Here is a 27509-nt window from a genome sequence, read left to right on the forward strand (position 1 = left end):
CCAGCTGGTGACACAGCCAGAGCTCTAGGAGGGTTAGGGTTAGGGCTGCTCTGGGGCTCTGTGAGGGTCAGTTTCATCACTGGAGGTCTGGTGGCAGGGAGGACTCCCTTGGAAGCTCTACCTGGGGGTAAACACTCTGTTCCATCTTACTCTGCCACCCACAAGTTAGTTACTGTCCTTGTCCTGGGCTTTCAGGCACCCTTCTGTAGGACAGGGAGAGTGGAAGACATAACCCCTTGTTCTCAGTTAGAAATGGAGGGAGGAGAAAGAGAGACAGAGAGACAGAGAGAGACACACACAGAGAGAGAGAGAGAGAGAGAGAGAGAGAGAGAGAGAGAGAGAGAGAGAGAGAGAGTGCTTGATAACCTGGTTGTCTCTGGGCCGTCACAAATGAGCTTGCCAAGTTACACCCAGTACCGTGAGAAGTTCTGAATCACCCTCTCTGTCTCCAGCACTTCTTTATCCCAGGTCCTGTAGGTAAGTTCTGTCTCTCTCTCTGTCTCTCTCTCTCTCTGTCTGTCTCTCTCTGTCTGTCTCTCTCTTTCTCTTTCTCTGTCTCTCTCTCTCTCTGTCTCTCTCTCTCTCTCTGTCTCTCTCCCTCTCTCTCTCTCTCTCTCTCTCTCTCTCTCTCTCTCTCTCTCTCTCTGTCTCTCTCTCTCTCTCTCTCTGTTTCTCATCACACTGTGCTCTGAACCACTATAGATAATTTAGATTCAGGACCAGATGTGTGTGTTCTGTACCTAAGGTGCTGGCTGGGAGATGTCTCATCACACAGCAGGGGACCTGTCCCTCCTGGACGATGATATATTCAGCAGCTCTGCTGACTGGAGTCAGAGACAGCATAATCACTGTCACATCTCACAGCTCACAAACTAACCGGCTCATAGGTCCTGCAGGCTGTGTCCCACAGGTCGTACAGTAACCATTGTTTGAGAGACATCTCATGACCTGTGAACCCAAGAATTTGCTTGAGGCTCAGGCTCCTGCCTCTGCTCAAACCCAGCACACAGTGCCTTGGAGCCCAAGTTGGCAATGAGAAGGGACCTTCACCTACTTCTCTGTGGTGCAGCGCCTCTCCTCTCCTACCTCTTTCTAAAGGGCTTTCCAAGAAGACTCCTTCTCCGTCTGCATGGGCTGCAATGTCGTTTCAGACCCTACAGTACAGTAGGCTATTAAAATTTATTAACCCTGAAATCCTGATTGCTTCGGCAGCACTGACCACAGCACCAGCAGCCTGAAAACAGCTCCTTTGATTTCCTAGGTTCCTTCACACTGTGCAAAGTAAGGGGCCCGGGAACCTTGAGCATTCCTCCTCCTCCGTAACTGACCCTCTGTCACCCTAGGACCACATGCCCAATCGTAAAAGGATCCCATCCGCTCTCAGGGACACAACTCTCTTTCTTTTTCTGTGAGAATTTTCCCACTGTGTCTCTGTTCACAGAAACTGCTTTTATTGAAACTCACCGTAAATATGACCTGATGAATTGTTACATTCCCATGCCTTGAGTTTTTCCACCACGACAGAGGGTGAGTGCCTGGGTGTTGGCAGGTGTGTGTGTGTGTGTGTGTGTGTGTTCACACAGGGGGCTGACTTGTAGCTTCACCAGACAGGTTCCTGGGCCTGGCTGTAGGGTTTTCCCTCCTTACAGGCCCTGCCAGGACATTTTTGCATATTCAGATTCTAACTTTATTAATTCATATCTCACTTCTTTGTAGTTTCATGGTGAGTAAACTTTGCACTCATCCCTATAAGTAACTTTTCCCCCAAGCCATTCATCAACGTTAATGTACCAGTCTTGGCTCCCATTAGAATATAGTTATTTTTTCCACACTAGTATTCTAAAAACCAAGTTTCCATATATAATATATTTATATTATGTAATTTGTATATATAAATTAAAATACAAGCAGGTGTTGAGCTGTTGCTCCCCGACGGGGGTGCCAAGTTCACCTCTTTCCATAAGGAATGATGGGATGCAGAGGACTCTTCCGGCTTGCCTCTTGGCCAGCACCACACTCGCTTCCACAGTCTTTCATTAGTGAGACCCGTCAGCTCCCACTGCTGTGCCCAGTCCACTGTTCAGGAACCTCTGGCAGAGGCTCTGGGCTCTTCACCAGCATCTGGTCTCCATTCATTCACTGTCATCCACTTGAGTAAAGCTACCCCTCAGGGCCATGTTTCCTTTCCTTTTGAGATTCAAGGGATGATTCACCTCACTCCAGACAGGCTGCCTTTCTCAGGTCCCCAGCATCTGTCAGTCTCTCCTACTCCAGAAACCTCTTCCCCGCTTTGCTACACACACAGGAACCTTTCCCGCCACACTTTCTCAGGCTCTCCACCCTGGCTTTGTCCGTGTTTTCCCGGGGCCGTTTTATTTCCTCTGCGGGCTAGAACAGTTTCTATCCTAATGGTGTCTTACAGCATCTCTGGCTTGAGTCATATCCCAGAGGAGTTTTTAAAATATTAGCAGCAGGTGGCGGGGGGAGGGGGGCAGGAAGAGGGGAACAGGAGGATCTGGTTTTGGTATGTAAAATGAATAGAAAATTTCTTAATAATAAATAAATAAATAAATAAATAAATAAATAAATAAATAAAATATTAGCAGGTATTGTCATCCCACTGAAAAAGCTTCGGGAGGCGACGCCCCCCTCCCCTCCGAGTCTCAGTGCACAGGATGGAGTTCCCCTTTGTCCTGCTTCATGGTCTTCATCCACATGTTTGAGGGCCAACCCAGTTAGTCCATGTACCGTGTTTACTTACCTGTGATGAAAATACAGTTCCCTGGGTTACTGTTCTGTTTTTCCTTTGTCAGGGTTAGGACGTCTAGTGTCACATAAAATGTTTCCATCAACTCTCACTGTTTAGTTTGCTCTGTGTGTGTGATCATGGATGCACGGGTGCATATGTGCATTCGTGTGGAGGCCAGACGACACCCTTGGGTGTCCGTCCTTAGGTACAGTCCACCTTCTTTTGGAGACAGAGTCTTTCGCTGGCCTTGAACTCAGGAGTAGATGAGGGTGGCCGGTCGGCGAGTCCCTGGGATCTGCCTTTGTCTCTGTGCCTCCCCAGTGCTGGGACCAAAAGTGCATGCCACCTCACTTCGCTTTATTTTCATGTGGCTTCTGGGCCTTGACTCAGGTCCACATGCTTGCAGCGCAGGCCCTTCACCCCCCGAGCCACCGCTCCAGCCTTGTCTTCTGGTTCGGGTTTTGTTTTGCTTTGTGGTTTCTGGTTTCAACGTTTTACTCAACCCCCAAGATTAAAGATGTGTTTTAAATGCTCTTCATGTTTTAGTTTGGAGTTTCAGATCTTTAATCTTCCCTGGATTTGGAATGGAGGGTATGATGTAAAGAAACAATTTAACTTAAAAGTGTGGTCCCCTCATTAACCACAAGTCACCAGTCACCAGTGTGCAGCGCCTCTCCCTCTCGGTGGCTGGAGACAGCATTCCATTTCTGAGATCTGACACACTTGGTTATATTCCTTATCATTTTTATTTTATGCCTTCTCTACAGTTACTTCCTTTTCTTTGCAAATGCAGCATGCCTCTGCCTTCTGTTTCTTCTGATTCAGAATCAGCTCATCCAGGGCATTAAAAATCCTTCTATATCCTTCATTTCTGTTGCACTGAGCTTCAGGATTGTTCTCAGCATAACTGGTCGCTGGAGACAGAGGTGGGACTTTCTCCCATGCCTGCCTTGGCCAGGAGGGGAGCCCTATAAGTCCCCTCTGGCTCTGGCACTGCCCTGGGTGTCAGGCAGACACACTCAGGTCATCAGAACGGTTTGCAGGTTAACCATTTCCATGGTCCTGTCAAGTAAACTGGTGCTATTGTCTCTTGCTGACGATACACTGTGGGTAAACTGCTGAGCGGCCCTCCTTCCCTGGTCAGACTCTCCTTATGTGGCCACCATGTACGCTCCTTCAACAAATCAGTATCCAAAAGCCTTGTGGAATTGTTTTTATCTGGGGTAAATTTCTGTTTGCTCCCGCACCTCAAACATTCTATTTCTTCATAAACTCAGGAATTAGGACAAAGTAACACTTCTGTTTCCCCCCTTTTCTCCTCAGCCTTCCTCTCTCTACACTTACCCTTCATCCTCAGTGACTTTCAACCCTTACTTGTTCTGTTTTGTTTAAGACAGATTCTCACAGTGTTGCCCAGGCTAGCCCCAACTCCAAGTCTGAAATAATTCCGCCTCAGCCCCCTTAGTTGCTGGGACTGAATGCACACCAAGGCCCTGACTCAATCCTTACATGTGAACAACCTCTCCTAATTATAAATATAATTCTACGCCAGCACTTGGGCTTAATTAGCATGTTGTGTCCTCCTAAAGCTGGTTTTCAGTTCTCCTCCACCTCAGCCTCAAAGCCCCGCCCTCCAGCCTTAGTCATCTGAGCTTTGGCCCCGCCCTCCCCACAGCTGTGTGTTCTCACTGGTGCTTCACACACTGGCTTTTCTCCCCACTGAACTAGTGTCTCTTTCTGATATGGCATGCTGGCTTGCTTGGAATCTGTCTTTCCTGAAAACAAACAGCTAAAATAACTTTTTTCAGGAAATATCTGAAGATTCTTCCAGCCTCTGTGTAACCAAACACTTTGGTTGACCCTGAACAGCAAGTAAAACTTGGACTTTTTAATTTGTTTTTATTATTGTTTATGTGGCACAGGGCACACATGGACCACAGCATGTGTGGAGGTCAGAGGATAATTTTCTGGGCTCAGTTCTCTCCACTATGGAACCTGGGACTTGAACTCACATTGTCAGGCTTTTGCAAATACTTTTACCTGCTACATCTCCCTGTCTCCTCAGTGTGTGGTTAGAAACCAGGGTCCCTCCTGAGAAACTGCGTGCCAATATGACCTTTGTCCTGCTGGAAGCAGCCTGATGTTCGTTTCCTTCTGGAAGCTTCTCTAGGATTACCCTTCTATTCTTGAAAGACTGAATGTTCACATTAGTGCATAATGAATGTCATGTTACCATGGGGGACCTTGGAGGTTTGAACTCGGTCTCTGTCCCTTATCTAGCAGCCCCCTTCCTTGAATCAAGTTTCTCCCTCTTGTTTCTGGGTTAGCAGACAGCCATCTCCTTTAAATCCAGAGGGCATTTCCCAGTACATTTTGCTTGCATATAGAAACTCTCACAAATGATTTTATAACTGCACAAGTGTTTAATTTTCCCCTCACATAAAGAGACACCAGAAGCAGATCACGGGCTGTGGTAGTCACTCCAGAGTGACAAGAGGAAGCCTGATTCTCTTCCTATTGCGTGTTCCTTGCATGTGGCTTCCATCCTTACCTCATGATCCAAAACGGCTGCTGGAGTTCCAACCATCCCTTCTGAGATATAGGTTAGAGAACGAAAGAAAAGAAGAAAGGGGAAAAAAATCAGACCTCTTCCCTCACAAGTCCATGTCTTTTAAGGGGCCTTTGGGAAAGATACATCTAGGGCTCCACTCATATCTCCCTGGAGAGCATTTAGTTTTGAGACCATGCTTAGTGTCGGGAGAGAGTGAGGATCTTACCTTTTATTCTGTGCAAATTGAGACAAGAAGGCAGGGGACAGCTAGGCAGCTGGCACATGGGCACATGTGTTCCTTATTCTCTGCCTCTCCTTGGTTTCTTTCTCAGAGCTTCCATGGTGTTGCGGACCGTGTCCCTTGCCTTGTCCATGTCCTCATCTTCACACATCCTCTCAGTCAGGTGCTTGACTGTGGGGTCCCTTCTGTGACTGACCCATCATTGCATGATTTTCCAAACTCCTGGGTCTCTGTCTTCAGACATCTTGTTTTGACAACAGCAGTCTGTTTAAATGGCTCTCAGCTGTGCAGTAACCAAGGATGCAGGCTCAGAACTTCAACTTTTCCTGTCCTTGGGCTCTGTCTGGTAATAAAAGTATGTCAGCGCAGTCTGTGTTGGAGCAGACACAGGACATGTCCACCATCACCAATCAGGAAATACGACCTCCCAGGGAAGCACAGTTAGAGAAGGAGAGTCCTAAGCTAAGCCTGGGCTCAGTTCCAGCCTGTCTGTCACAGCTGTGACATCATGGGCCTGTCACTCAACATCCCTATACTGTTTCCTGTCTGTAAGGACTGTAACAGCTGCCTTCATCACGATGTGTTAATTTTTGCACAGCTCTCTGCCCACTCCCTGGCTGATGGTGGGCATTGAACCTTGGTGCTAATGTGAATTCTCTGTGTGTATTTAAATACTCTTCTCCTATTCTTCCATGACACAGCTGTATTATCATTTCAGTCAATGATGAAAACTTGTTCTTAATGATTTAAAGTGTTAGGGACTGAGTACCCATGTCCCCCAAAACTCTTATTTTGAAACTGCTTCCCAAATGAGAGAATGCCAGAGATGGGGCTTTTGGAGAGTGAAGGGGTCTCAAGATCAGAGCCCTTTGAGGGGATCAGTGCCCTTATATTACACATCCCAGAAAACTCCCTTGATGTTTCCACTTTGGCGGTAGCAGTGAGAAGTCCATGAGGAAGAGGCCTCATCAGACCTCAAACCTGCATGTGCCTTGCTCTTGGCCTCGCCGCTTTCCAGAACTTCAAGAAAGAAATGTCTGTGGTTTTTATGAACTGCTCCGTCAGTGGTGTTCTGTGACAGCAATCCCCCCAGATTAAGACATTGGGGTATCTTTGTAGGGTCTTGTTTTTTGTTTGTTTGTTTGTTTGTTTTGCCGTGTTGTCCTTTGCTCGGTGACTCTGCTGACTTTATAAAAGGCAGGGGATTGGGCTTCCAAACACTTCCATCACTCTTTGTCTCAGAATCCTTTGATTCCTTTAAGCTTAGACAGCTCAAGGGTGCAGGCATCAACGGTTTGATGTGACTGCATCCTTAGTCTGTAACTTCTTAATTAGCCTCATGATTGGGGAGTGGTGTGGGACAGAGGTTTGAGATTTGTGTGTGTGCCGCTATTATGTGTCAGTCATCTTATCATTTTCAAAGGGAATATTCCATCATTTTACATTGTTTACTGATTCCTCTTTCATTTATGTAGAGCATTCTGGGGTAAAATAACACTTGTTCCAGTCAAGGTGTCCACTGACTAGATAGGTAGATGATTGCCAGGTAAGAGATAGGCGAGATAGATAAGATAATGCAAGATAATTGATAGATAGATAGATAGATAGATAGATAGATAGATAGATAGATATAGACAGATAGATAAATTGATAGATAGAGATAGAGAGGTGGAGATATGAATATATAGATTGGTGGATGGATGAATAGATAGATAGATAGATAGATAGATAGATAGATAGATAGATAGATGATTGTATTTTGCTACCTGGCCATGGCATTACTCGTCTGCTTGCATCTTGCTCCTCCTTAGGCCGGGGGCTAGGTGCTTCTTCCTACTCTCCTTTCTTCTCTCTTATCTCAGCTTGGATTTCCTGCCTGCCTCTAAGCTGCCTAGCCATGGGCCAAAACAGCTTTATTTATTAGCCAATGGGAGCAACACATATTCACAGCATACAGAACGACATCCCATATCACTTCCCCTTTTCTATCTAATCAAAATGGAAGGTTTTAATTTTAACATAGCAAAATTACATATAATAGACCAGTTTCAAGCAGGAATTATTGTTACAATATGTAGTCAATTTGTACTTGGCAAAATTAAAGAAAATATTTTACCATCCTATATTTGTGAGTCTAAGGTTTCATATCTTACTTATCTTTTATCATAACCAAGGAAAATTATAACTATTTAGTCTTCAACTACATCAAAGACCCTAGAAGGATATAATATTACCTAAGTAAATAGGAAATGCACTGTATGCAACTTCTGAAATTCTAGAATGACAGAGACAGCTGGCTGCCTGGACAGTCTTCCAAAGTTCCTCTGTAACATTGGGGCATCCATCTTCAGCCTATAGTTTTAGAGTTTTTTTAGTCACTTTTCCCTGTGTCCTGCAGAATATCTGGCAGTCTCCTCTGCAAAACAGCAACCTGAAGGATCATCTTGCCTTGTTTTGGCAAAATTTAGTGGTCATTTTTTCATCAGTCCTGCATGTCCAGTCTATATAACATACTGTCAAGCAGTCCAGACAGGAGCGGTTCTTTGCCCAGCAGGCAATTTTGTGCCAAGAAAGAAGACAAACTCCATATGGAGTGTCTTCAGTGCCCATCTTCCTCTTTGAAATAAATTGGTGCTGCCAGGAGCAGACGTGTTTCACTGTCCAGAAAGTCAAACTTTAAAACATTTTAAATGCCATATTCTATAAGTTGTGTTTGAAGATTACCTACCTAACTGAAAAAACTAAAACCTAAAAAACTTAACTAACATGACAATAATAATAAATTTTATTATCCGAGATGACTATTAATCTTTCTTTCTTTCTTTCTTTCTTTCTTTCTTTCTTTCTTTCTTTCTTTCTTTCTTTCTTTCTTTCTTTCTTTCTCTTTCTTTCTTTCTCTTTCTTTCTTTCTTTCTTTCTTTCCTTCCTTCCTTCCTTCCTTTCTTTTTCTTTTTTTCTTTCTTTCTTTCAAGACAGGGTTTCTCTGTGTAGTTTTGGTGCCTGTCCTGGATCTCACTCTGTAGACCAGGCTGGCCTCGAACTCACAGAGATCCACCTGGCTCTGCCTCCCAAGGGCTGGGATTAATGGCCAATGACACCCAACTAATCTGTATTTCTTAATTATATATTATAATTTTAAATGAGCTGCATAAATATACCTTAAACAAGAGTAGAAACATACATACAGTATAACAAAATTAAATTTGTAATTAACTAAAATCTATAGCAATGTAAAACATTTTAAACAAGTTGTTGCTCTTTAAAAGTGATTTAATAATCTACCCTTTCATCCTATCATAGCTATAACATCCCCTTTTCTTCTTTAGAAAGAGATTGCATTTATAATCAACCTCCTTTAAATAAAAATAAACATTTATAAACAATATTTTGGGGATTCAGGCATAGCTTTTTTTTTTTTTTTTGCTATTTCCTGATGTTTGGGGGTACTGGTAATCTTATAGGGATCCTGAGAAAATTAGGAATTACAGTTAAATCTTGGCTGTAGTAGTCTGTGAGGATGGATTGTCTCAGCTAGTTGCTTTGAAGCTGATTTTGGATGTTGGATCATCTGGGCTGTGGTGTGATCAGACACCTTTCAGGGGGTCTTGGCTGATCAAACCATATTAGCCTGGAAGCAATTCACAGATTCTCATCTTCTGTGGAAACAAATGCAGAACATCTTTTCCAAATCAACGAATCCTTAGACACAAATTTTGAAGTCAAGATACCTTTAAAATATATATATTGGTTTAACTCAGAAGCCTTTACAATCAAATGTCTTTCTGCAGTTAAAAATCCAAAAGACAATATAATCTAGACTCTCTGTGTGATTTCCATCTTTATGTGGCTTATTATATTACTTTTATTGTCTCTTTAAAGACTTTATTTTTTAAAAACTATTTCTTTATATAACTGTCTAGTCTCCTTTTCCTCTCTCTTTCAAGCCCAAGTACATTTTTACATTTAACGTAAACCATTTAGAGGTTTATTCCTTCTGAATCTGTCTTCTGTGTATCTTTAACCCTCTTCTGATCATTGCAAACAGAAGTGTGGCTAAGATTGAAGTAGCAGCCTGGCTGCTGACTCTGCCCACTTCAGCTTCCCAACATTATGGAGGCACCCAGGAGAGTCACATTTACCCCGCCAACTCTGGGGTCCACGTTGCCACCAGGTAGCATGCAGCTGGCCCATAAACCCTTTTCATCTGTATGAGTAAAAGCTAAATCTGCCATGTAGCGTCCTGCGCTGCTTGGAGAAGCTCTGTGTACCAATGCGGGAATCCTCTGTGCTGTGCTCCAGCCCAAATGCTGCGGCAACTCTGTACCATGGCCCACATGAGAGACACAAGTTGGAAGCTGTTTTGAGCTCTGTTATTGTGTGTTTAGAAGCCCTTTTTAAACTCTTTTAGGCTTTATAGAAATTTGAGAGCCCCACATTGGGCACCAAATGTAGTGGTACGTTTCTCCTCCAGTCATGCCTGGCCCTGCAGTCCCACCCGACCCACCAGTCCTGCAGCCACTTATAAAATAATCACTCAGAGGCTTAATATTATTTACAAACTGTATGGCCTATGACAGGTTTCTTGCTAGCTAGCACTTTCATCTTAAATTAACCGATTTCTGTTAATCTATGTTTTGCCATGTGGCCACGTGGTATTACTGGTCTGCTGGTACCTTGCTGCTCCCTGGGCGGTGGCTAGGCATCTCTCCCTACTCCCCTTTCTTCTTTCTGTATCTCTACTTGGATTTCACACCTGACTCTAAGTTGCCTTGCCATAGGCCAAAACAGCTTTATTTATTAGCCAATGGGAGCAACATATATTCACAGCATACAGAAAGACATCCCACAGCAGATGATAGAGTTAAATAGATGATATATGGATAGATAGATAGATCTATAAATAGACAGATAGATGATACATGAATATGTAGACAGACATAGATATAATTTACATATTCATGGATGGAAAGAAAAATGGACAGATGTGTACATACATAGATAGAAGGATGCATAGACAGATGGATAATTTATAGATGCAAAGGTAGACAGACACATTGATAGACAGGTGATAGATGGACAGACAGGTGTGAGTGCTCTGTGTACCTTGACTAAAGTTTCCAATGGCCTTGTAGGAGAGGGGGGCCACAGCAACTGCTCTGCTCCTCTGGTACTTCCCAGATGAACCAAAGAAAATGAGGAAATCCCCAGGCTTCAGAGAAAGGGGAACTGGGAAGCAGAGGGGCCTGAGGGAGTACTGATGGTAAATGGAGAAGAGGCGGGGAGAGCACCAGGCTGCCTGTGCTAGAGAACGGGCAGGTGTGTGTGTGTGTGTGTGTGTGCAGACACAGAGACAAGACAGTCCTCAGACCTGGCTCCATCAAAGGTGTGGGTCTCAGCTCCTCTGTGGGCCTGGTTCATGTGAAGCAGCAGCCTCATTTCCATCTCAGGACGCTGCCCCATGGTCTGAGGGGCATGCTGCCTCTGAGGCCAACAGTCCCACCTCACCCATGGTCATGCTTTAGGCCACGAGGCTTAAGGAAGGGAACAGTCCCGGGCACCACACATCAGGACCATTGTTTGGGTTCTGGCCATTGGCACCAGCAGTGTCCTGGGCAGCTCTCAGCCTACACACCCTTCTGCAGTCTCAGAGGATGCAGTCTGTGAGTAAAGAATCATAAGACCTGTAACACGAGTGTGGCCCAACCCCCAGCCAGGCAGCGACACAGCACCACAGGACAATGAGGACACCACCCTGCCCATAGCTACAGCCCACTGTGCGGCCACCTAAAGTCCCAGAATGGACCAGCAGATGGCACTGACCTGGGGGCTGCTCTACCTGGCCCTGCTGGCTCTCTGCTGGGGACATGGTGTGACAGAGGCACAAGGTAAGTCTGAAGACCACTTCCCTTTCCATCCCTCTTTTTAGTTGAGTCTGGGAGGAACCACGCCCACCATATCCCCCAAAGCTCCCAAACCCCAGCAGCTCCAGCCACTGTACCCATCTCTGTCTTTCTTTGTCTCCTCTATCCTCCTTTTCCTCCCTCAGGACTCCCCTGGGTCCTTCTCTTCCCTGTTCTCCAGCTTCCTGCTCATCCTTGCCTGGGCCTGGAACATCCAGCCCAAGGGTGTCCCTCTGTACACATATGGTTCAGTCTAGCCTCCAAAGTCCCGACCTCCAATGAGCCAGCATCTTCTCTGCCCCTCCCCCAGACACTCTACTCCTCTGAGGGCTCCAGGATCCCCTAACCCTTGTTTGTGGCGACTCTGACCTAAAGCCCTCTCCCCACAATATCTCTAGCCCTCTCCTCTCCTCAAGTGCCCTGTGGGATACTTTAGAGGCTCCTGAGGCTGGAAGACTGTCCTCAGTGCCACTTAGAAGTCCTCCATGGCAGTGTGGGAGCCACATCCCCTTTCCCAAGCCCAGGTTCAGAGAACAAACTCAGCAGATCGGGACCCTGGACAGGGAGAGGCTGCTCCATCTCAAGGCCGCTGTGTCTGTCCTTCCAAGAGACGCCTCAGAGAACAGGGCAGGCCTGAGCAATGCTCCAGTGAGGGCCTGTGCAGACAGGACACGCAGTCACAGCTGAGAATCCACGGGACCCTCATGTTCTTTGCAAAAGAGGAGAGTCCCCAACACAGCCCCACCAGGCTCAGGGCCCTCCATCTATCTGGTCACCAGGGTGGGCCTCAGCAGGAAGCTGGAGAGGCTGGTGCTTAAAAGAGTTGGGAACCAGGGCATCACGGTGCATGGCTTTAATTCAGCACTCAGGAGACACAAGAAGGGGGATCTCTGTGAGTTCCAGGACAGCCTGGTCTACATGGCAAGTTTCAGTACAGCCAGGGTTACACAGTAAGACCCTGTCTCAAAAAAAAAAAAAAAAAAACCAAAAAAAAAAAAAAACAAACACACACACACACACACACACACACACACACACACAAAAACAAAGACAAAAAGGAACCAACAAAACCTGGGGACAGGGGCACCTGGCAGGAGGTGGTGACTGTCCTGCTTCCCTCCTCAGAGACCGTCCCTCTGCAGACTCTGCAATGCTACAATGACTACACCAGCCGCGTCATCTGCAGCTGGGCCAACACGGAGGATGCCCAGGGCCTCATGAACGTGACCCTCTATCGCAAGCTGGAAAAGTGAGTACCACTGAGTCCACTGGTATTCCAGCACAAGGACCATGCTCCACCAACCCCTCCACCCCGGCATCACCAATGATGTGCAGCCACCATCCCCGGTCACCTTGCATCTGTGCTGCACTGCCACCCAACCCCTGCAGTGGCCGCAGCAGTCTCCTGCCCTGAGCATCCTGTCCCTCTCTCCTCTGCTCCTTACCACAGCCTCCTCTCAGGAGCCCACACTCCCTCACGTCTTCCCAGGATTTCTTTCCTGGACACACTCCCCCAGGATTTGGCTATCTCCAAGGGAACCAAACTGCACCTGTCACTCAGAAATATCCCAAGTCAAATGGCCCAGCCTGGGCCCTCATCTACCAACCCACCCAGGATGACCTCCTTGTAGTTCACCTTCACGTGACTCCCAGCCCCCACACTCACCAAGGTCCTTTTGGTGACAACTCCTTCTGGTCTCTTTGCTTCCCTTTTCTCTGCTGTCCACTGTAGAGTGTGAGATCTCTAAATACAGCCCTGGTTTCCTATCTACATGCAGTCTTTGGAGAGCCCACCACGGGCCATGAGCAGACGCTCACATGAGGATCACCATTTCTAGTCCAACACCATAACCAAATTCTGCCCTTGACTCCGACTCCACGCCTCACTTTGCTAACTGGGAAGAATGGAGGCCTGACTAATGACTGGAAGGGCTGGTTGAAAATGGCTTCTACCTCCTTTCCTGCCTCTCAGTGAACACTACTAAGTTAGTCTCCAGTGAGGTGCAATCTGAGCAACGCAGACACCATCACAATCGAAACTACTTACAATCACAAGGATGGCACCATCTCCCCAATCCATCACACTACGTCTTTCCTCAGCCCCTTACTCAGTGAAATCCTTTGATTTCTGCATCACAACAAGTCCCCCCTTTCCTTCACTTATGTCTTGACATGCTTGCTATTAACACACACACACAATGAAAGCTCCATTCCTTGTGACAGGACTCGGGACTGTTTTGCTTGCAGCAGGAAAGCCAATACTCAGGGACAAGTTGTTAGGGCCAGGGAAAGACTGATTGCCAAGTGTACAAACTGAACAAGATTCCAGGGAGGGAATTGGCAGAGACCACTGTGCGTTGGTGTCACAAGTGTAGGACTTCTGTAGGGACTTGGGGAGAGGGTCCCTTTGGTCTCAGGTGGGCTTCCAGGCAGTTACCAAGTGGTCATGAGTTTCAGTGTGATCGGGGTTTCAGACACACATGCTGCGATTATATGAAGGTCATTGGGTCATGGATGTCCTAGGCACTGCACATCTAGAGAGATATTATTAATCTCTAATGTTGTTGGATATGTGCTGGTTTGTATTTGTTTTTTGTAAACAGACTCTGAGGCAGCAGGGAGGAACATTCTCTGAAGGTCTGAACCCCTAACAGCAGTGCAGAAGCATATTTATTGACTGTTACACAAACGTTGTTTTTTGGTTAAAACAAGCCCTCATACCAAAGCCCCAATCTAATCTATGTTTCATGAAGGAAAACATCACTCCCCTGCAGTTTTAGTCCTAATGTGCACTTTTTGCAGTACTCAATAATGCAAGATGTCCTAGGTGTGCCAGGACAGTCTTGTGACTGAAGTCACGAGAAGGCTGTAAAGCTCCTTCAGAAAAACAGCTCTCTGCACAACAGAAAAACATCACTGTTCTCTACTTCTTCCAGGTCTACAGACTTCTAGAAAACAACTGCTTCAGTTGAATGTTTACCCTAGATACAGTGACTCTGCTAGATGTCTTGCTACTAATCCACACATTTTCTCCTGGGTTTTATGAGCTTGTCTCTTTAGTTTATTTTCTCAGGGATTGTTAACCTTGCAGTTGAAGATACAGAAAGGGAAGAGAGCAGAAGAACTTCAGCTAGTGAATGATCTTGACCTGTTTCTATGGCCTTGGTCGGAGGTCCTGTCTAGAGCAAAGCTCATGGTAGACCAAGAATAACAAACTACTCTGCCCTGTGAGGGCCCCAAATAGCCATTTTCAAAGTCAACTAAAAGCCTTTGAAGCTGGGGGCTTTTCATGCTCCCCCTGAGTTGAATTCGGATTTCAGTGAGCATTGCCTGAGCCAGGTCATTACCCTAGACTGCACGCACACTCCTCTCTGTGAATTCTGGTTACAGGCCTGGTGGCAGCCCCAGGGACTTCGCACTTGCTGAAGTCAGCCCCTAGCAGAACCTGCCTGCTTTTCCCCAAGTCACTGGGGATTCTGTCCATATGACACATGAAGTGGCTTCAACTGTTCTCACAGCCAAATCTAGGCTCCTCATCCTGGCCTTTTTTTTTTTTTTATCATATTCAACATTTTCTCATAACACATATGTTACTTGGTGGTTTAATGTGTAGCTGTTCCCATCAGGGTGCTCACTGAGTGGGCTGGTATTTTTGTATGTGTGTCTATGGGTATGTCTGTGTGTGTGTGTGTGTGTGTGTGTGTGTGTGTGTATCTGTGTTGTGTATGTGTGTCTCTTTGTGCATGTGTGTGTGTATGTCTCTCTGTGTCTCTGTATTTGTTTGTGTGTGCATGTGTGTGTTTCTGTGCATGTGTGTATGTCTGTCTATGTGTGTGTATATATATGTGTTTGTTTCTGTGTGTGTAAGTCTCGGTGTGTATTTGTGTATCTATTTCTGTGTGTACATGTGTGTGTTTATCTGTGTTGTGTATGTATGTATATGTTTGTATGTGTGTGTGTTGTTCACTGCCAGACATTGACCCTGTATAAAATCAGGTATGTAGTAGGAGCTAATGAATGTTCACTGACAGGAACTATCCAGTGTCCTGTGAACTCAGTGAAGACCTACCGTGGTCAGAGTGCCCGTCCCCCCACCATTGTGTGCCCCGAAGATGTGTCATCCCCTACACACATTTCATGGGCGCTGATGAAGACTACTACTCATTCCAGCCTGATCGCGATGTGGGCGTCCAGCTCGTGGTTCAATTGGCCCAGCGTGGTGAGGAGCATGGGGCCTGCCTGGGCAGTGGGTACAAGAGTGGGTAGGCTACCAGAGGTGGGCTAGAGTGAGTGTCTCTGGGGTTTAGGGACCATGCCCTGGGGTTAGAACAGATGTGATATGAGGCCTCTGCCTGAGGGTCCCCCTGTCCCACCTGCTTCTGCCAACTACCAAGTCCCCAAGCTGTCCTCTAGGAGGAGCCATGCCTGTGACTCTGTAGGACTTTGCAGGTGACAGAGCTATGGTCTTTCTTGTCTTGCCTCATGGCTGTAACACCTTCCCCTATGGCTGAGGCTCCAAGACCCACAGAAATCCAAAAGACCATGATAGGTCACCTTGCCATGCCCTTCCACCTAGAGGCAGGCTTCTCACCACCCTCTCTGTCTCCAAGGGTGAGCAGCAGTCCCCAGGACTGTTCTTAGGGGGACCCAATGATCATCCGGGAGGTTTGTTTGAGGACTGTAGCAGACACGTCCCCAGCTTCTCAGACTAAAGGAGAAACTGAGGTTTGCATTGAACTCTAAGCTTGTGTCAGGCTCTTAGCCGGGCACCTTGGATCCTATTTGCCCTTCAACAGTGCTAGCTTGAGTGGTGTTGTCAAGTGAGTGCCTGTGGGGTCTGAGAGAGCCCCTCCTCCTGGGGGATCAGGCTTCAGGCAAAGGGTTAGGAGACACACAGGAGCCAGCTGCCACATGCAGGGGATGGAAGGCAAAGGGCTCTGGCCATCAGGAAGGGCTTCCTAGGAGTAGCAGAGGAGCTTTGTGGCTGAGTCCTTGGTTTGGGAGGAGCAGAAAGTCTACAGCAATTCTAGGCCTGGAAACCACATGTGCAAAGGCTGATTACCGGGGCAGGTCTGGAGAGAGTGTGACTTGCTGGAAAACCTGGCCATGTCCATTGGATCCAAGAAGCCTCAGGGCGAAAAGTCTGGACAATGGCAGGGAGAGCAAGAAATACAGGCAGCTGCATCTCAAGCCATGGTATAGGAAAGGGGGCAGGAATGAGGTAAACTTACCCTGGTGGGACAGACAGGGACAGGGGTTACAATGATCTGTGGGGAGACAAGAAGAGGGACAAGGGGTTCTGTCTGGGGACAGGAGTCCCAGATGTCACCAGGGGAGAGGACACACTGAACAATGACAACAGTAGGCACCTGGGCTGTGGAGAGGGTGGGTGGAAGGAGAGGGAGCAGGGGAGGCTCACAACGCCCTCTGCTGGAAGGAGGGCCCCAGTGCCCAGCCCAGCAGGAGGAGGCCCCATTTCCTGGAAATTCAGGCCATGGAAGGCAGGATTGCTGTCAAACCTGGTCCCCAGGTTTTCAATTCCAGGCCTGAAGCTCAGAGGGAGGGTCCTGAGGCTCTTTGTCATGATCATCAGCTGTTGGGGGCAGCACTGAACCTGGGCCCAAGTGGCACCCAAAGGCCAGGCTGCCCTCAGCTCTCCCAGCATGCAACTGTCACAAACCCTCTGCTTCCTCACCTGCAGTGCAGCCCCCGCCTCCCAAGGACCTCCACATCAGCCTCTCTGGGGATCACTTCCTGCTGAAGTGGAGTGTGACCCTTGGGGATGCCCAGGTCCCCTGGCTGTCACAAGAGGACATCCAGTTTGAGGTGACTTACAAGAGGCTTCAGGACTCCTGGGAGGTAGGATCCTCAGCCATCTGTGCCCAGCCTGGTGGGATGGCCAATGAGGCTGCTCCTTCAGCTCACATGTCTCCACAGGATGCCCCCAGCCTCCACACCAGCAACATGTGGGTCTCTCTGGAGCCAAAGCTGTTCCTACCCAATAACATCTATGTGGCCCGGGTGCGCACTCGGCTGTCCCCAGGCTCAAGCTTGTCTGGAAGGCCCAGCACATGGAGCCCTGAGGTGCAATGGGACTCCCAGCCAGGTAATGGGGCCTGTAGGAAGTGCTCCTCTTCAGACTCCAGACAGTGGAGACTCAGTATAGACCTGAGGCTCCAGCAATGCCCTACCTGGTCATCAGCACCTCCCACCAGCACTGTGTCCCCAGTGTCCCTACCTGGGCCACCCTGTCTCACACACTGTGAGATCTATGGCCACACATGTGTTCTGTTCATGCCAGTGACAGTCATGGCAGCAGCAGCAGCAGCAGCATAGGCCTTGAGTGTTAACAAGGGCTGAGCTGGGTGTAGGGTCACCTACGTCCCTGTGTTCACCCCAACACTCAACATTTAGACCTGGCCCCCTCTCCCAAGATGGGGCACAGGTACCCGGGTCTTCCTATGCTGGGGGCACACAGTGGGCAGGCTCAAAGCAGAGCTGGGCTGATGTCCACAGCCAGGATCTGCTGCTCCAAAGGCCATCCTCTCTGTGAGTCACTTAGTGTCCCAACTTAGGGAGTGACTGAGGGTCAGTGACTGAGGGTGATGGATCCCCACAGGGGACAAGGCCCAGCCTCAGAACCTGCTGTGCTTCTTCGATGGCATCCATTCCCTCAGCTGCTCCTGGGAGGTGTGGACCCAGATGACTGGCTCTGTTTCCTTTGGGCTCTTCTACAGCTCCAGCCCGGAGGCTCCGTGAGTGTCCCCTCTCCACTCCGCCCTGCTTCTCCTCACCCTCAGGGCTGTACCTCCCTGAGGTCTTAGCCCCATCTGACCCTCCCCTGCCCCTGCCCTCAGCTCCACTGTACTTCCCCAGGGAGGAAGAGTGCTGGCCGGTGGTGAGGGAGTTACAGGACAGCCTCCGCACCCGGTACCACTGTCGCCTAAACATGTCCAGCCCCAGGACACACAGCCAGTACACAGTCTCTGTTAAGCCGCGGAAACAAGGAAAGTACATCAAGAGCTCTAGCCACAGTGAGTTTGCCCTGCTCTGCACCGGTCCCGGGACTCTAGGAGTCCATTGTGTCACCCCAGTAAACACAGGGATCTCTTGGGCATCTTTGTGTCTTGTCACTTTCAAAGTTTTGCAGACCTGTGTCTCACAGTGATAAGATGACTATTCTGGGATTAGGAATGTGTCCCAGTAGGTAAGAGTGACTGATGAACAAGCATGAGAACCTGAGTTCAATCCCAGCACCCACATAAAAATGTGAGGGTGCTCATATTGACGTGGCAAGAGACAGGAGGATTGTTGGGGATTTCTGACTACCAACCCGGATCCAGGTTCAGGGAGAGGTCCTGTCTTAAGGGAAAGTACACAGAGAAAGGCCAGGAGACATCTTTCTATGGCTTCTGCATAACTATGTACAGGTATCCACATCCACGTGTAGCCATTTGCAACAGAGACAGAGAGACAGAGACAGAGAGACAGAGAGACAGAGACAGAGAGACAGAGACAGAGAGACAGAGAGAGACAGAGTCAGAGAGTGACAGACAGACAGAAAGAGTCAGAGAGAGAGAGAAAGAGGAAGCAGAGAACCACAGCCCACTCATATCTCACACTGTGCTGCAGATCACACTTGTCACCCCTCAAGAGTCACCCCTGAATCCTGCTACCTCCTTCCCTTCCACTTCCTCTCAGTGCACACTTGTCCCGCCCTTGGACCCCCCTCCTGTAACCATCCTTTCTCCCTGAGCTTTCCAGACTCCCCCTCCAACTCATGTTTCACTTCTCAAGCTCTGCTCTAGGTTTTACTTTTGTGCCAGAGAAGGAGTGTGTACCAGCAGATGGCTTCCTTGCAGATCCCTGTCACACCTTCCTGGCACCTGGCGAGGACCCTGAAATAGGGAGGCTTTCATCCAACCTGTAATGTGGGCCACCATCCACAGCCAATCTCTCTGAAAGCTGAGTTCACATCCTCCAGCATTTTCTCTTGGTGTCCTCCTTCCCTCCCGGAAAAGGGACTCCTCTGATTCAAGAGAGCCCTTCTGTATGTTATAGTCCTCCACATTATTTATGTACAAGCCCTCTGAGGTCATCAGGCTATGAATCTTTTGTTTTGATGGGGAGAGAGAAGCTGGGAGTGAGTGAGTGACTTCATTTGTTGCCCACCTCTCTCAGAATGTACATCAGGGTTACATGAGAAAGCCTGAGTACACGGTCATGCCTCAGCCTGAGGTCTGCTGGCCAAGTGGGCAGGGCTGGCGGCAAAGGTCTCCAACTTTAAGTTTGGCACAGCATTGTGGGGAGATGGTCATCTGAGTATATCCCAAGACCTAGTTCAGCTGGTGTGTGGGTTGGATGTGGGGAGCTTTTAGACTAGCAAGGACTTCCTAGCCCCTCCTGGCTTCAGGCAACTCCCAGGGTCCCTGAAGCAGCAGAGAAGAGTGGCTGACACAGGACCACAGAGACACAAGCTCTCTACGGCTCAGTTGTTATCTGTATATGTTCTGGGGCTCAGTTTCCCCATGAAAAATGGTTAAGTTAGAGCACTTCACAGGGGAAAGGGGAGAGCAGAGCAAGGACTTTCCCACAAAGTGTGCGTATTACCCAGGCCTGGAACAGTCCATACACCTAGGTGAGGAGTTACTGCTTCCCACCCCCACACTCCTGTATCCTACACTAGCAGAGGCACCAAGCTATGGACCACCTCACCACCGAGGCTCAGCTGCTGCCCCAGGGACCAGCTGGGGACACTGTGATTTGGTAATGCAGGGCGTTTGTCTTAGTCATGTTTTTATTGTTGTGAGAAGACATCATAACGAAGGTAATTTAAAAAAGAGAGAGTTTGCTTTGAGATTATGGTTTCAGAGGGTCAGAGTTCATGATGCAGAGCATAAGGAGCAGGCACAGTGGCAGGAAGCTGGAGCAGTAGCTAAGAGCTCATATCTTTGTTGTTTTTATTCGGTTGGCTGTTTGGTTGGTTTTTCAGGACAGGTTTTCTCTGTAGAGCCCTAGCTATCCTGGAACTCACTCTGTAGACCAGGCTGACCTCCACCTCACAGACATCTGTCTGCCTCTGCCTCCCAAGTGCTAGAACTAAAGGTATGCGCCCCCATACCCATATGTTGAACCACAAACCAGAGGCAGAGTACAAATCCAACAAGACCACACATCCTAATCCTTCCTAAAGAAGTTCACCTACTGGGACAAAGTATTCAAACATATGAGCCTATGGGGGGCATTCTGTTGGAGGAAGGACACCATAACATTCCCTGAAATTATCCCCCCTCCAGTCCAGATGCACCCTCCAGCCCTCAATGCAACCAAGGATGGAGAGAGCTACAACCTGCGTTGGGAAACTAAGAAAACGCCCCTCTCTTCCATCAAGCACCAATTCCAGGTCCAGTACACAGATAACCCGGACAACTGGGAGGTGAGGTCCAGTACCCAGGGGAAAGTTAGGAACTGGGAAGAAAGGAAAGAGAGGAGACCAAAGGGAATCCTATTTCCAGGAGCCTGGTCCCTGTGCCTTAGGACTCACAAGGTCAACAGGTGACAGTTTCTTTTCTTGATGACCAGTGCTGCCCTTAAGCTTCAGGGGAAGAGACAATGTGGGGAAGAAGAAGCACCTGTGTGGAGAATTCTTAAAACTCTCTGCATTTAATTCCATTGTGATGGGGTTAATAATGAAGATGACTAGTCAACACCTGGACAGGTAGAGGCTGGGCGGGACTTGGTACACACCTGGAATAAGGTTTCAATAATCAACCAGGCCAAGGTGTATTTCCTTCCAGACCTAGATCTGAGGGAATGGTGTAGCTGCTCAGGGCAAATCCTGTCCAGTACACATTCCATATGCAGAGGCCTGGCACCTAGATGCAGAATGAGACTCAACAGGTCCCAAAGCAGGACTATGTGACCAGGATCCTAAAATCAGAGAGGGAATGGGGTAACTGAGGCCTGAGAGTGGGGCAGCAGAGTCAGGAGAAGGTTATCCCTGACACCACCATCCCTCATCTCATGGCCTGGGACCCAGGAAACTAGTATGAGGCTCCTGCATCAGACAGAATTTAGGCCAAGACAGCACACCAGACAAACTGGGAGGTAGAGAGAGTCTGGGCTTGAGCCTGGGTGTAGCTGTTGGCGCTGGAAGAGGTGGCATCTGGGGGCACCACAGTGGTTGGTCACAGGAGGCTCTGTCATGGGGTCCTGGACTGAGCTAGATCTTCAAAACATCTGCCACTGCAGGACAGCAAGACAGAGATCCTAGATTATGCCCATAGCATAACCCTGCCACAGCTGAAGCCCTCCACCACATACCGGGCCAGGGTGAGGGTCAAGCCCCTCCCTAACTACCATGGGATCTGGAGTGAGTGGAGTGAAGAGCAAACCTGGACCACTGACTGGGGTATGTCTCTTGGGCACCACCACACTCCTGGGACAGCCCCACTGCACAGGGCAAGGGGCACTCTAGACCATTCTACCCTGGCCTCCCTCTCCCTGTGTCTGGTCCTGGGTAAAAGCACTTGGTAAATAATACACTCTAAGAGGAGACTTGGGAGAGGAGAGGATCTGTCTTACTGTCCTTCCTCCTTTCAGTTGGGGCCTAGGCCTCTATTTACAGGGCACTTGGCTTTATTAGACTTTGTGGCAGCCATGACTGGTCAATCCGAGTTCCTAGTTACCATGGCTGCAAAGCTACACTAACTACCTACACACACGTTAGTGCCCAGGGATGACAGGTGTGTGGGATCCACTGGTCCTGACCATTTCCCTTCCCTTGACACATGCATTCAACACTCACTGTTCCCATGGTGATCACCAGGACACACACTCTGCTAGGGAAGATCCAGGGAAGATGAAAGAGGACACGGGAGGTGGGAGGTGGGATAAAGCATCCACATAGTAGGCCTTGTGGCAGGGGGAGTCTCGGTGACAGCCAGTCAAGCAGAAGGAGGGCTGGAGCCATGGATTCAGGTGATAGAGAGGGGACCTGGAGGGCCGAGGTCAAGAAGGTCAGTGTACTGTCAGAAGAGACCCTCTGTGGCCCACTTTCCATCTCTGACCCTCCCTGGACCTGGAGGTCATGCTCCATGCTGCCTCCTTCAGGAAGTCTCCCCAGTTGCTACAATCAGTCATTTCCTCTGGGTACTTGCTGATGCTGCTTAGGGCAGAACTTCCCCACACTGAGCACTGGGTTCAGATCCAGGGGTTCTTCCCAGGGTATTGGGCCTTCCTCACAGAACATCTGGGGGACCATAGTCTCCTCCCTTAGCCTGCAACCTGAGCCTCACAAATAACCCTCCTTCCTTTCTCCTTGACCAAGTGATGCCCACCTGGGGGATAGTCCTCAGCCTGATCTTCCTGGTCCTCTTCTTGCTCCTGGGCCTCCGCTTTGGCTGTGTCTATGGGTACAGGTAAGTGCAGTCTGTGGACTGAGACAATTGGACGGGGCTCCAGGGTCCAGCGATGACACAGCACGACAGACTAGCATTCCTACCCTGCCACTCACTCCCTGGCTTCAGTTTTCCCTGCATACATGGGCACAGGAGTAGCAGGCTTGGAGGTCCCTGGAACCTCTCCTTCACACCTCTTCCTGCTTTCTTCCAGGATGTACAGGAAGTGGAAGGAGAAAATCCCCAACCCCAGTAAGAGCCTCCTCTTCCAGGTAAGAAGGCAGACCCTGCTGCTGTCTCCCTGTTCATGGCTGTCACAGTGCAGAAGGGTGGGAGACACTGGAGGCTGGACTAGCAGGAGGTGGGTCTCTGGAGCTCCTTGGATACCCTAAAGAGCATGAGTTCCACAAATTGCCCTAGCACAGCCTGGAGCCTCAGACACAACTGAGGTGTTCCCTTACAGAGAATGGCTGAAGGTGGGGTGGGCTGCTCTTTGCAGTAGGGAGGGGGCTGAGGGCCTCCAGGAAAGGACTTGAGCCTTGCACAAGATATCTCTGAGCTGCTGGGAGAGCCAGCTGCATCCAGGGTGCCTTCAGAGGATCAGGTCCTGAGACAGGGGTGTCAAGAATGGAAGGACATGGTTGTCAGCTTCTCATGAGACAATGTTCATGGGTGGACACCAGCGCCATGGGAGAAGAAGCTGTGGTGAACAGTGTGGGATGTTCACTTCTGGAGCTTGAGATCTGATGGAAGTCATAACTCCTTGAGTGCCTCTTGCTTTTTGGGAGGCAGAGGTCTGAGCTGGGCCCCACCATGGGGATATTCTTCCAATGTTGACCACTATGAAAGACTCAATACACACATGCCATCCTTCTCTGTCTCCTCCTTTCTGAGGTGACACATTCACAAGCAAAAATGCCCTCCCACTTCTAGGACACAGGTAAAGGACTCTGGTCCTCCAGCAGCATGGCAGTATTTCCCACTAAGAACCTTAGTCTCCAGGGGCCACGGAGCAACCTTATCGCTGAGCTACGGAGGTGAGTAGTTGGCTTCTGACCCTTTGGGAGCCTGAGGGAGGAAACACCTCCAATGTGCACAACATGGTAGCCTGTGTGTCTCTGAAGAGTCTGTATTAGATGACACCCACTGTAGCAAGGAGCACTCCAGAGAGAGTTGAGGAAGATCTTCCTGATTCCCAGGTTAGAGTGAAACAGATAAGGATCCAGAGGCAGCATCCTGAAGTGTGAAACCTCTCCCTGCCAGGCTGTCTATGTAAGCCAGGCACTGCCTTGGCCTCGTGGGTGGCAGAGACCCCATACCTACAGGAGTTCAGCCTGTGTGGGGAGAGCTAATCCTCTGTCAGGGAGAGTCAGTGGCCCTGTGGGTAGAAGGCTGTAAGGCATGGATGGTACCCAGGCAAGTGTGAGCTCAGCCCTGAGGTAGTGGCCTGGAAGAGGCAGAAGATGAGGACAAATGTAGCTAGAGTTTTCCTGCCTGGCCCACAGTCAGGGCAAATCTCTCTCACCTGCCAGTCCCACAGCCGCTCAGACCCGACCAAATAAACACAGAGACTTATATTGGTTACAAACTGCATGGCCGTGGCAGGCTTCTTGCTAACTGTTCTTACAGCTTAAATTAATCCATTTCTATAAATCTTATACCTTGCCACGTGGCTCATGGCTTACCAGCATCTTCACATGCTGTTTCTCATCGTGGCGGCTGGCAGTGTCTCTCTGACTCAGCCTTCCACTTCCCAGCTTTATTTTTCTCCTTGTCCCGCCTACACTTCCTGCCTAGCCAATGGCCAATCAATGTTTTATTTATTGACTAATTAGCAACACATTTGCCATACAGAACATCCCACAGTAGACAAAACGTGGGATGGTGATGTCAACCGAGCCCTGGTACATGATCCTTTGGGACACTGAACAGATGCCTGTGTTGTTTTCAGGGCCCCATCTCTACCATGCCTTGGTGCTCACTGTGAGGTCCAGAGTGGTTCAGGCCCTCTGGAGAGCCCCCACCTGCTCTGGGTATACATTAAGTATCTAGGTTCCACATCTCTCATCTCTATTGTCTCCACAGGATGTCATATGCACATTTGGGGGTCAATGAAGTGTCACCACTCACCATAGAGAACCCCAACATTGTCCAAGACCCACCATCTGGGCCTGATTCAACTCCAGCCGCCTCATCAGAACCCATGGATCAGCTTTCCAATGACCAGCAAGACCCACCAACCACTTCTGGCAGACCTGGGAACCAGACACCCAGCTTTGACTTCAATGGCCCCAACCTGAGGCTTCCCCAAACCCACTCCCTGCCTGATCTCCCAGGCCCGTTGGTCACCCCCCAGATTGGTGGGAGCCTGAGGCCAGCACTGCCAGGCTCCCTGGAATACCTGTGCCTGCCTCCTGGGGGACAAGTACAGCTGGTCCCACTGTCCCAGGCCATAGGGCAGGGCCAGGCTGTGACTGTGGAGTGTGAGCCTAGCCTGGGGTCCACAGAGAGCCCTTCCATGGATCCAAAGGACAGCCCTTCACTTGAGCTGAGTTTGGAGGAACAGGAACCAAAGGACAACCCAGTGACTCTGCCCATAAGCTCTGGGGGCCCCGAGGACCCTGTGGTGGCCTCTGGCTATGTCAGTCCTGCAGATCTGGTGCTCACTCTGCCCACAGGGCCCCTCTCTACCTCTCTGATGCCCTCTCTAGGGTCCCCCTCAGCTCAGGGCCCCAGTCTCTGTCTCAAGCTGCCTGGGGTCCCTCCTCGAAGCCCAGCTCTTCCACCACCAGAGTTTGATGACTATGTGGAGCTCCCTCCAAGCATGAGCCAGCCCCCCCAGTACCCTCTGGGCAGTTCTGTCCCTCCTGTGCCAAGAATTCCCGCAACGAGCCCAGCAGAGCCCAGGGAGGAGGTGGCCCCAGCATCCCCTCACCCTGAAGGCCTCCTTGTTCTTCAGCAGGTGGGGGACTACTGCTTCCTCCCTGGCTTGGGGCCCAGCTCCCCCTCACCACATAACAAACCACCTTCTCCAGGCCTGTGTCCTGACACTGTGGACCTAGACCAGGATCTGTCTGTCAAAAAGCTTCCCTGCCAGCCCATGCCCCAGGTGCCAGCCATTCAGTTTTTCAAGTCCCTGAAGCATCAGGACTACCTGTCACTGCCCCCTTGGGACAGCAGCCAGCCTGGGAAAGTATGCTGAGTCCACCTCTCCCAACCTCACCAGCAGCCCTGCACCTCAGCCTGTGGACCTCAGTCTGACATCTCCACAGAACCCCAGAGGCTTCCTTGATGACATACACAGTCTTCCCTGACCTTAGCCCTGACCTTCAGCAATACCCTCCACCCCCTCTCTGGTTTCCTGGGTGTTGTAGGATCTTTTTTCTTTTACCTCTGACTTGTTGGAGTAGGGATGGGACCCGAGAGGCCTCTGAGGGTGAGATCTGCATGGTCTGTTTAGGGTTTAAGGACTGCTATGGTCTTCTTGTCCCCCTCAAGCACCAATAACATGGCACAGTTCTGGTTCAGTGCATGAGTTGGAAGGCTCAAGGGGACACTTTGAGGGTCAGACTTGGAAAAGAGGCAGGCTCAAGTCATTCCAAAATGGGCGTGGTCTTCTATGGCTATCTAAAGCTCCTGGGTAAAAGGGACTAAGGGGGTCCAGCCCCTCGATAGTCCCCTCCCAGGGTCCGGGAAGAATCTACAACCAGCTGATAATTAATCTTTGATGAAAAGAAATGAATCTATGTACACAAAACTCCTTAGTTCATACACTTTATTATTCTGTGATAGTTCTCTCTCTACACAGCTTCTATTCTGCTCTCATGTCTAGCTCCTTCTTGCCTGATTTCTCTACATTTATCTACTGTCCCCTCTATGTTCTACCTTAATTCCTTCATCTAGTTCTGTCCCTTCTAGGTTCTCATCTGTCTAGTTCTTTCCCCTATCAGCTCCTCTCCCATTTCCTTCTCTCTCATCTGGCTCTTCCTCATCTTGTTCTTCCCCATCTGGCTCTTCCTCAGCTTCTATCTCATTCCTCTAGTACTGTCTTCTAGCCCTTCAATCTAGTTCTTCCCCATCTCAGTTTGTTCCTCTCAAGTTCTTACCCATCTAGTTCTTCCATTCTCTTTTCTCTTCTCCGCCCTGTGCCCAGGAAGTCCCGGTACATAAAGGGAGGGTCCGAGCTAAATTGTGTAAAGCTATTACTTAACATCCACCTCTCCTAGGTGGTGTCTCCTTGTGGAATTTACCGTAAGTCAGGAGACTTGCATGTGGGCTGTTATCATTGTTAGTCCTCGGAAGTTGGGCGCCCACCTGGGTGGTGTTTCCTGTAGTCCTTGAAAGTGGCTAAGGGAGATAATCTGATTCCAGAGAAATCCTTTCCTGAGGCTGTTCTCCAAATACCTGGAATGTGTATGTCCAGAGAGTGATCAGTCTACACTGTTAGTCCTTCTTAGGGGGAAGTCAATTGGAAAAACTATGAAGGCACACATGGTTTTCATAACAGAATACAGCTGATATATAACAAGCCAAGTAACACCAAAAACTCCTTGGGATTTGGCTTCCTCTGGAGGAATTCCCTGATTCCTCCAGGTAGTGACTTTGCCATAACCAGCTGAGTTCTTATGATATATTCCTGCGGCCTGCAGCACCTAGGAGCCCTTTGAGT

The 27509-nt window shown here is 49.1% G+C and overlaps 1 protein-coding gene across 2 annotated transcripts; it reads left to right on the forward strand.

The window, feature by feature from the left end:
- The first annotated feature begins 11257 nt into the window (after positions 1-11257).
- On the forward strand, positions 11258-26639 carry LOC131896810 (cytokine receptor common subunit beta-like). 2 transcript variants are annotated; one of them, XM_059247608.1, is made up of 13 exons: positions 11258-11426; positions 12567-12690; positions 15473-15660; positions 17143-17300; positions 17379-17547; positions 18061-18196; positions 18318-18475; positions 20738-20877; positions 21693-21852; positions 22771-22861; positions 23055-23112; positions 23774-23877; positions 24926-26639. In XM_059247608.1, exons 1-13 carry the CDS (start codon positions 11339-11341, stop codon positions 26040-26042), a joined length of 2691 nt encoding a protein of 896 aa, XP_059103591.1. In that variant the 5' UTR covers positions 11258-11338; the 3' UTR covers positions 26043-26639. The 2 variants fall into 2 exon arrangements, with proteins under 2 accessions (XP_059103591.1, XP_059103592.1); XM_059247609.1 differs by lacking the exons at positions 17143-17300; positions 17379-17547.
- Positions 26640-27509: the final 870 nt, after the last annotated feature.

Source organism: Peromyscus eremicus, chromosome 20 (assembly GCF_949786415.1).
Source record: "Peromyscus eremicus chromosome 20, PerEre_H2_v1, whole genome shotgun sequence".
Taxonomy (NCBI): domain Eukaryota; kingdom Metazoa; phylum Chordata; class Mammalia; order Rodentia; family Cricetidae; genus Peromyscus; species Peromyscus eremicus.

Excerpts from the sequence above, each read along its gene's own strand:
- LOC131896810 (XM_059247608.1), top strand. The coding sequence starts at position 11,339 with ATGGACCAGCAGATGGCACTGACCTGGGGGCTGCTCTACCTGGCCCTG. Across the intron at positions 20,878-21,692 it reads ATAACCCGGACAACTGGGAG|GACAGCAAGACAGAGATCCT; the intron begins GTGAGGTCCAGT and ends CTGCCACTGCAG. Across the intron at positions 23,878-24,925 it reads CTTATCGCTGAGCTACGGAG|GATGTCATATGCACATTTGG; the intron begins GTGAGTAGTTGG and ends TTGTCTCCACAG.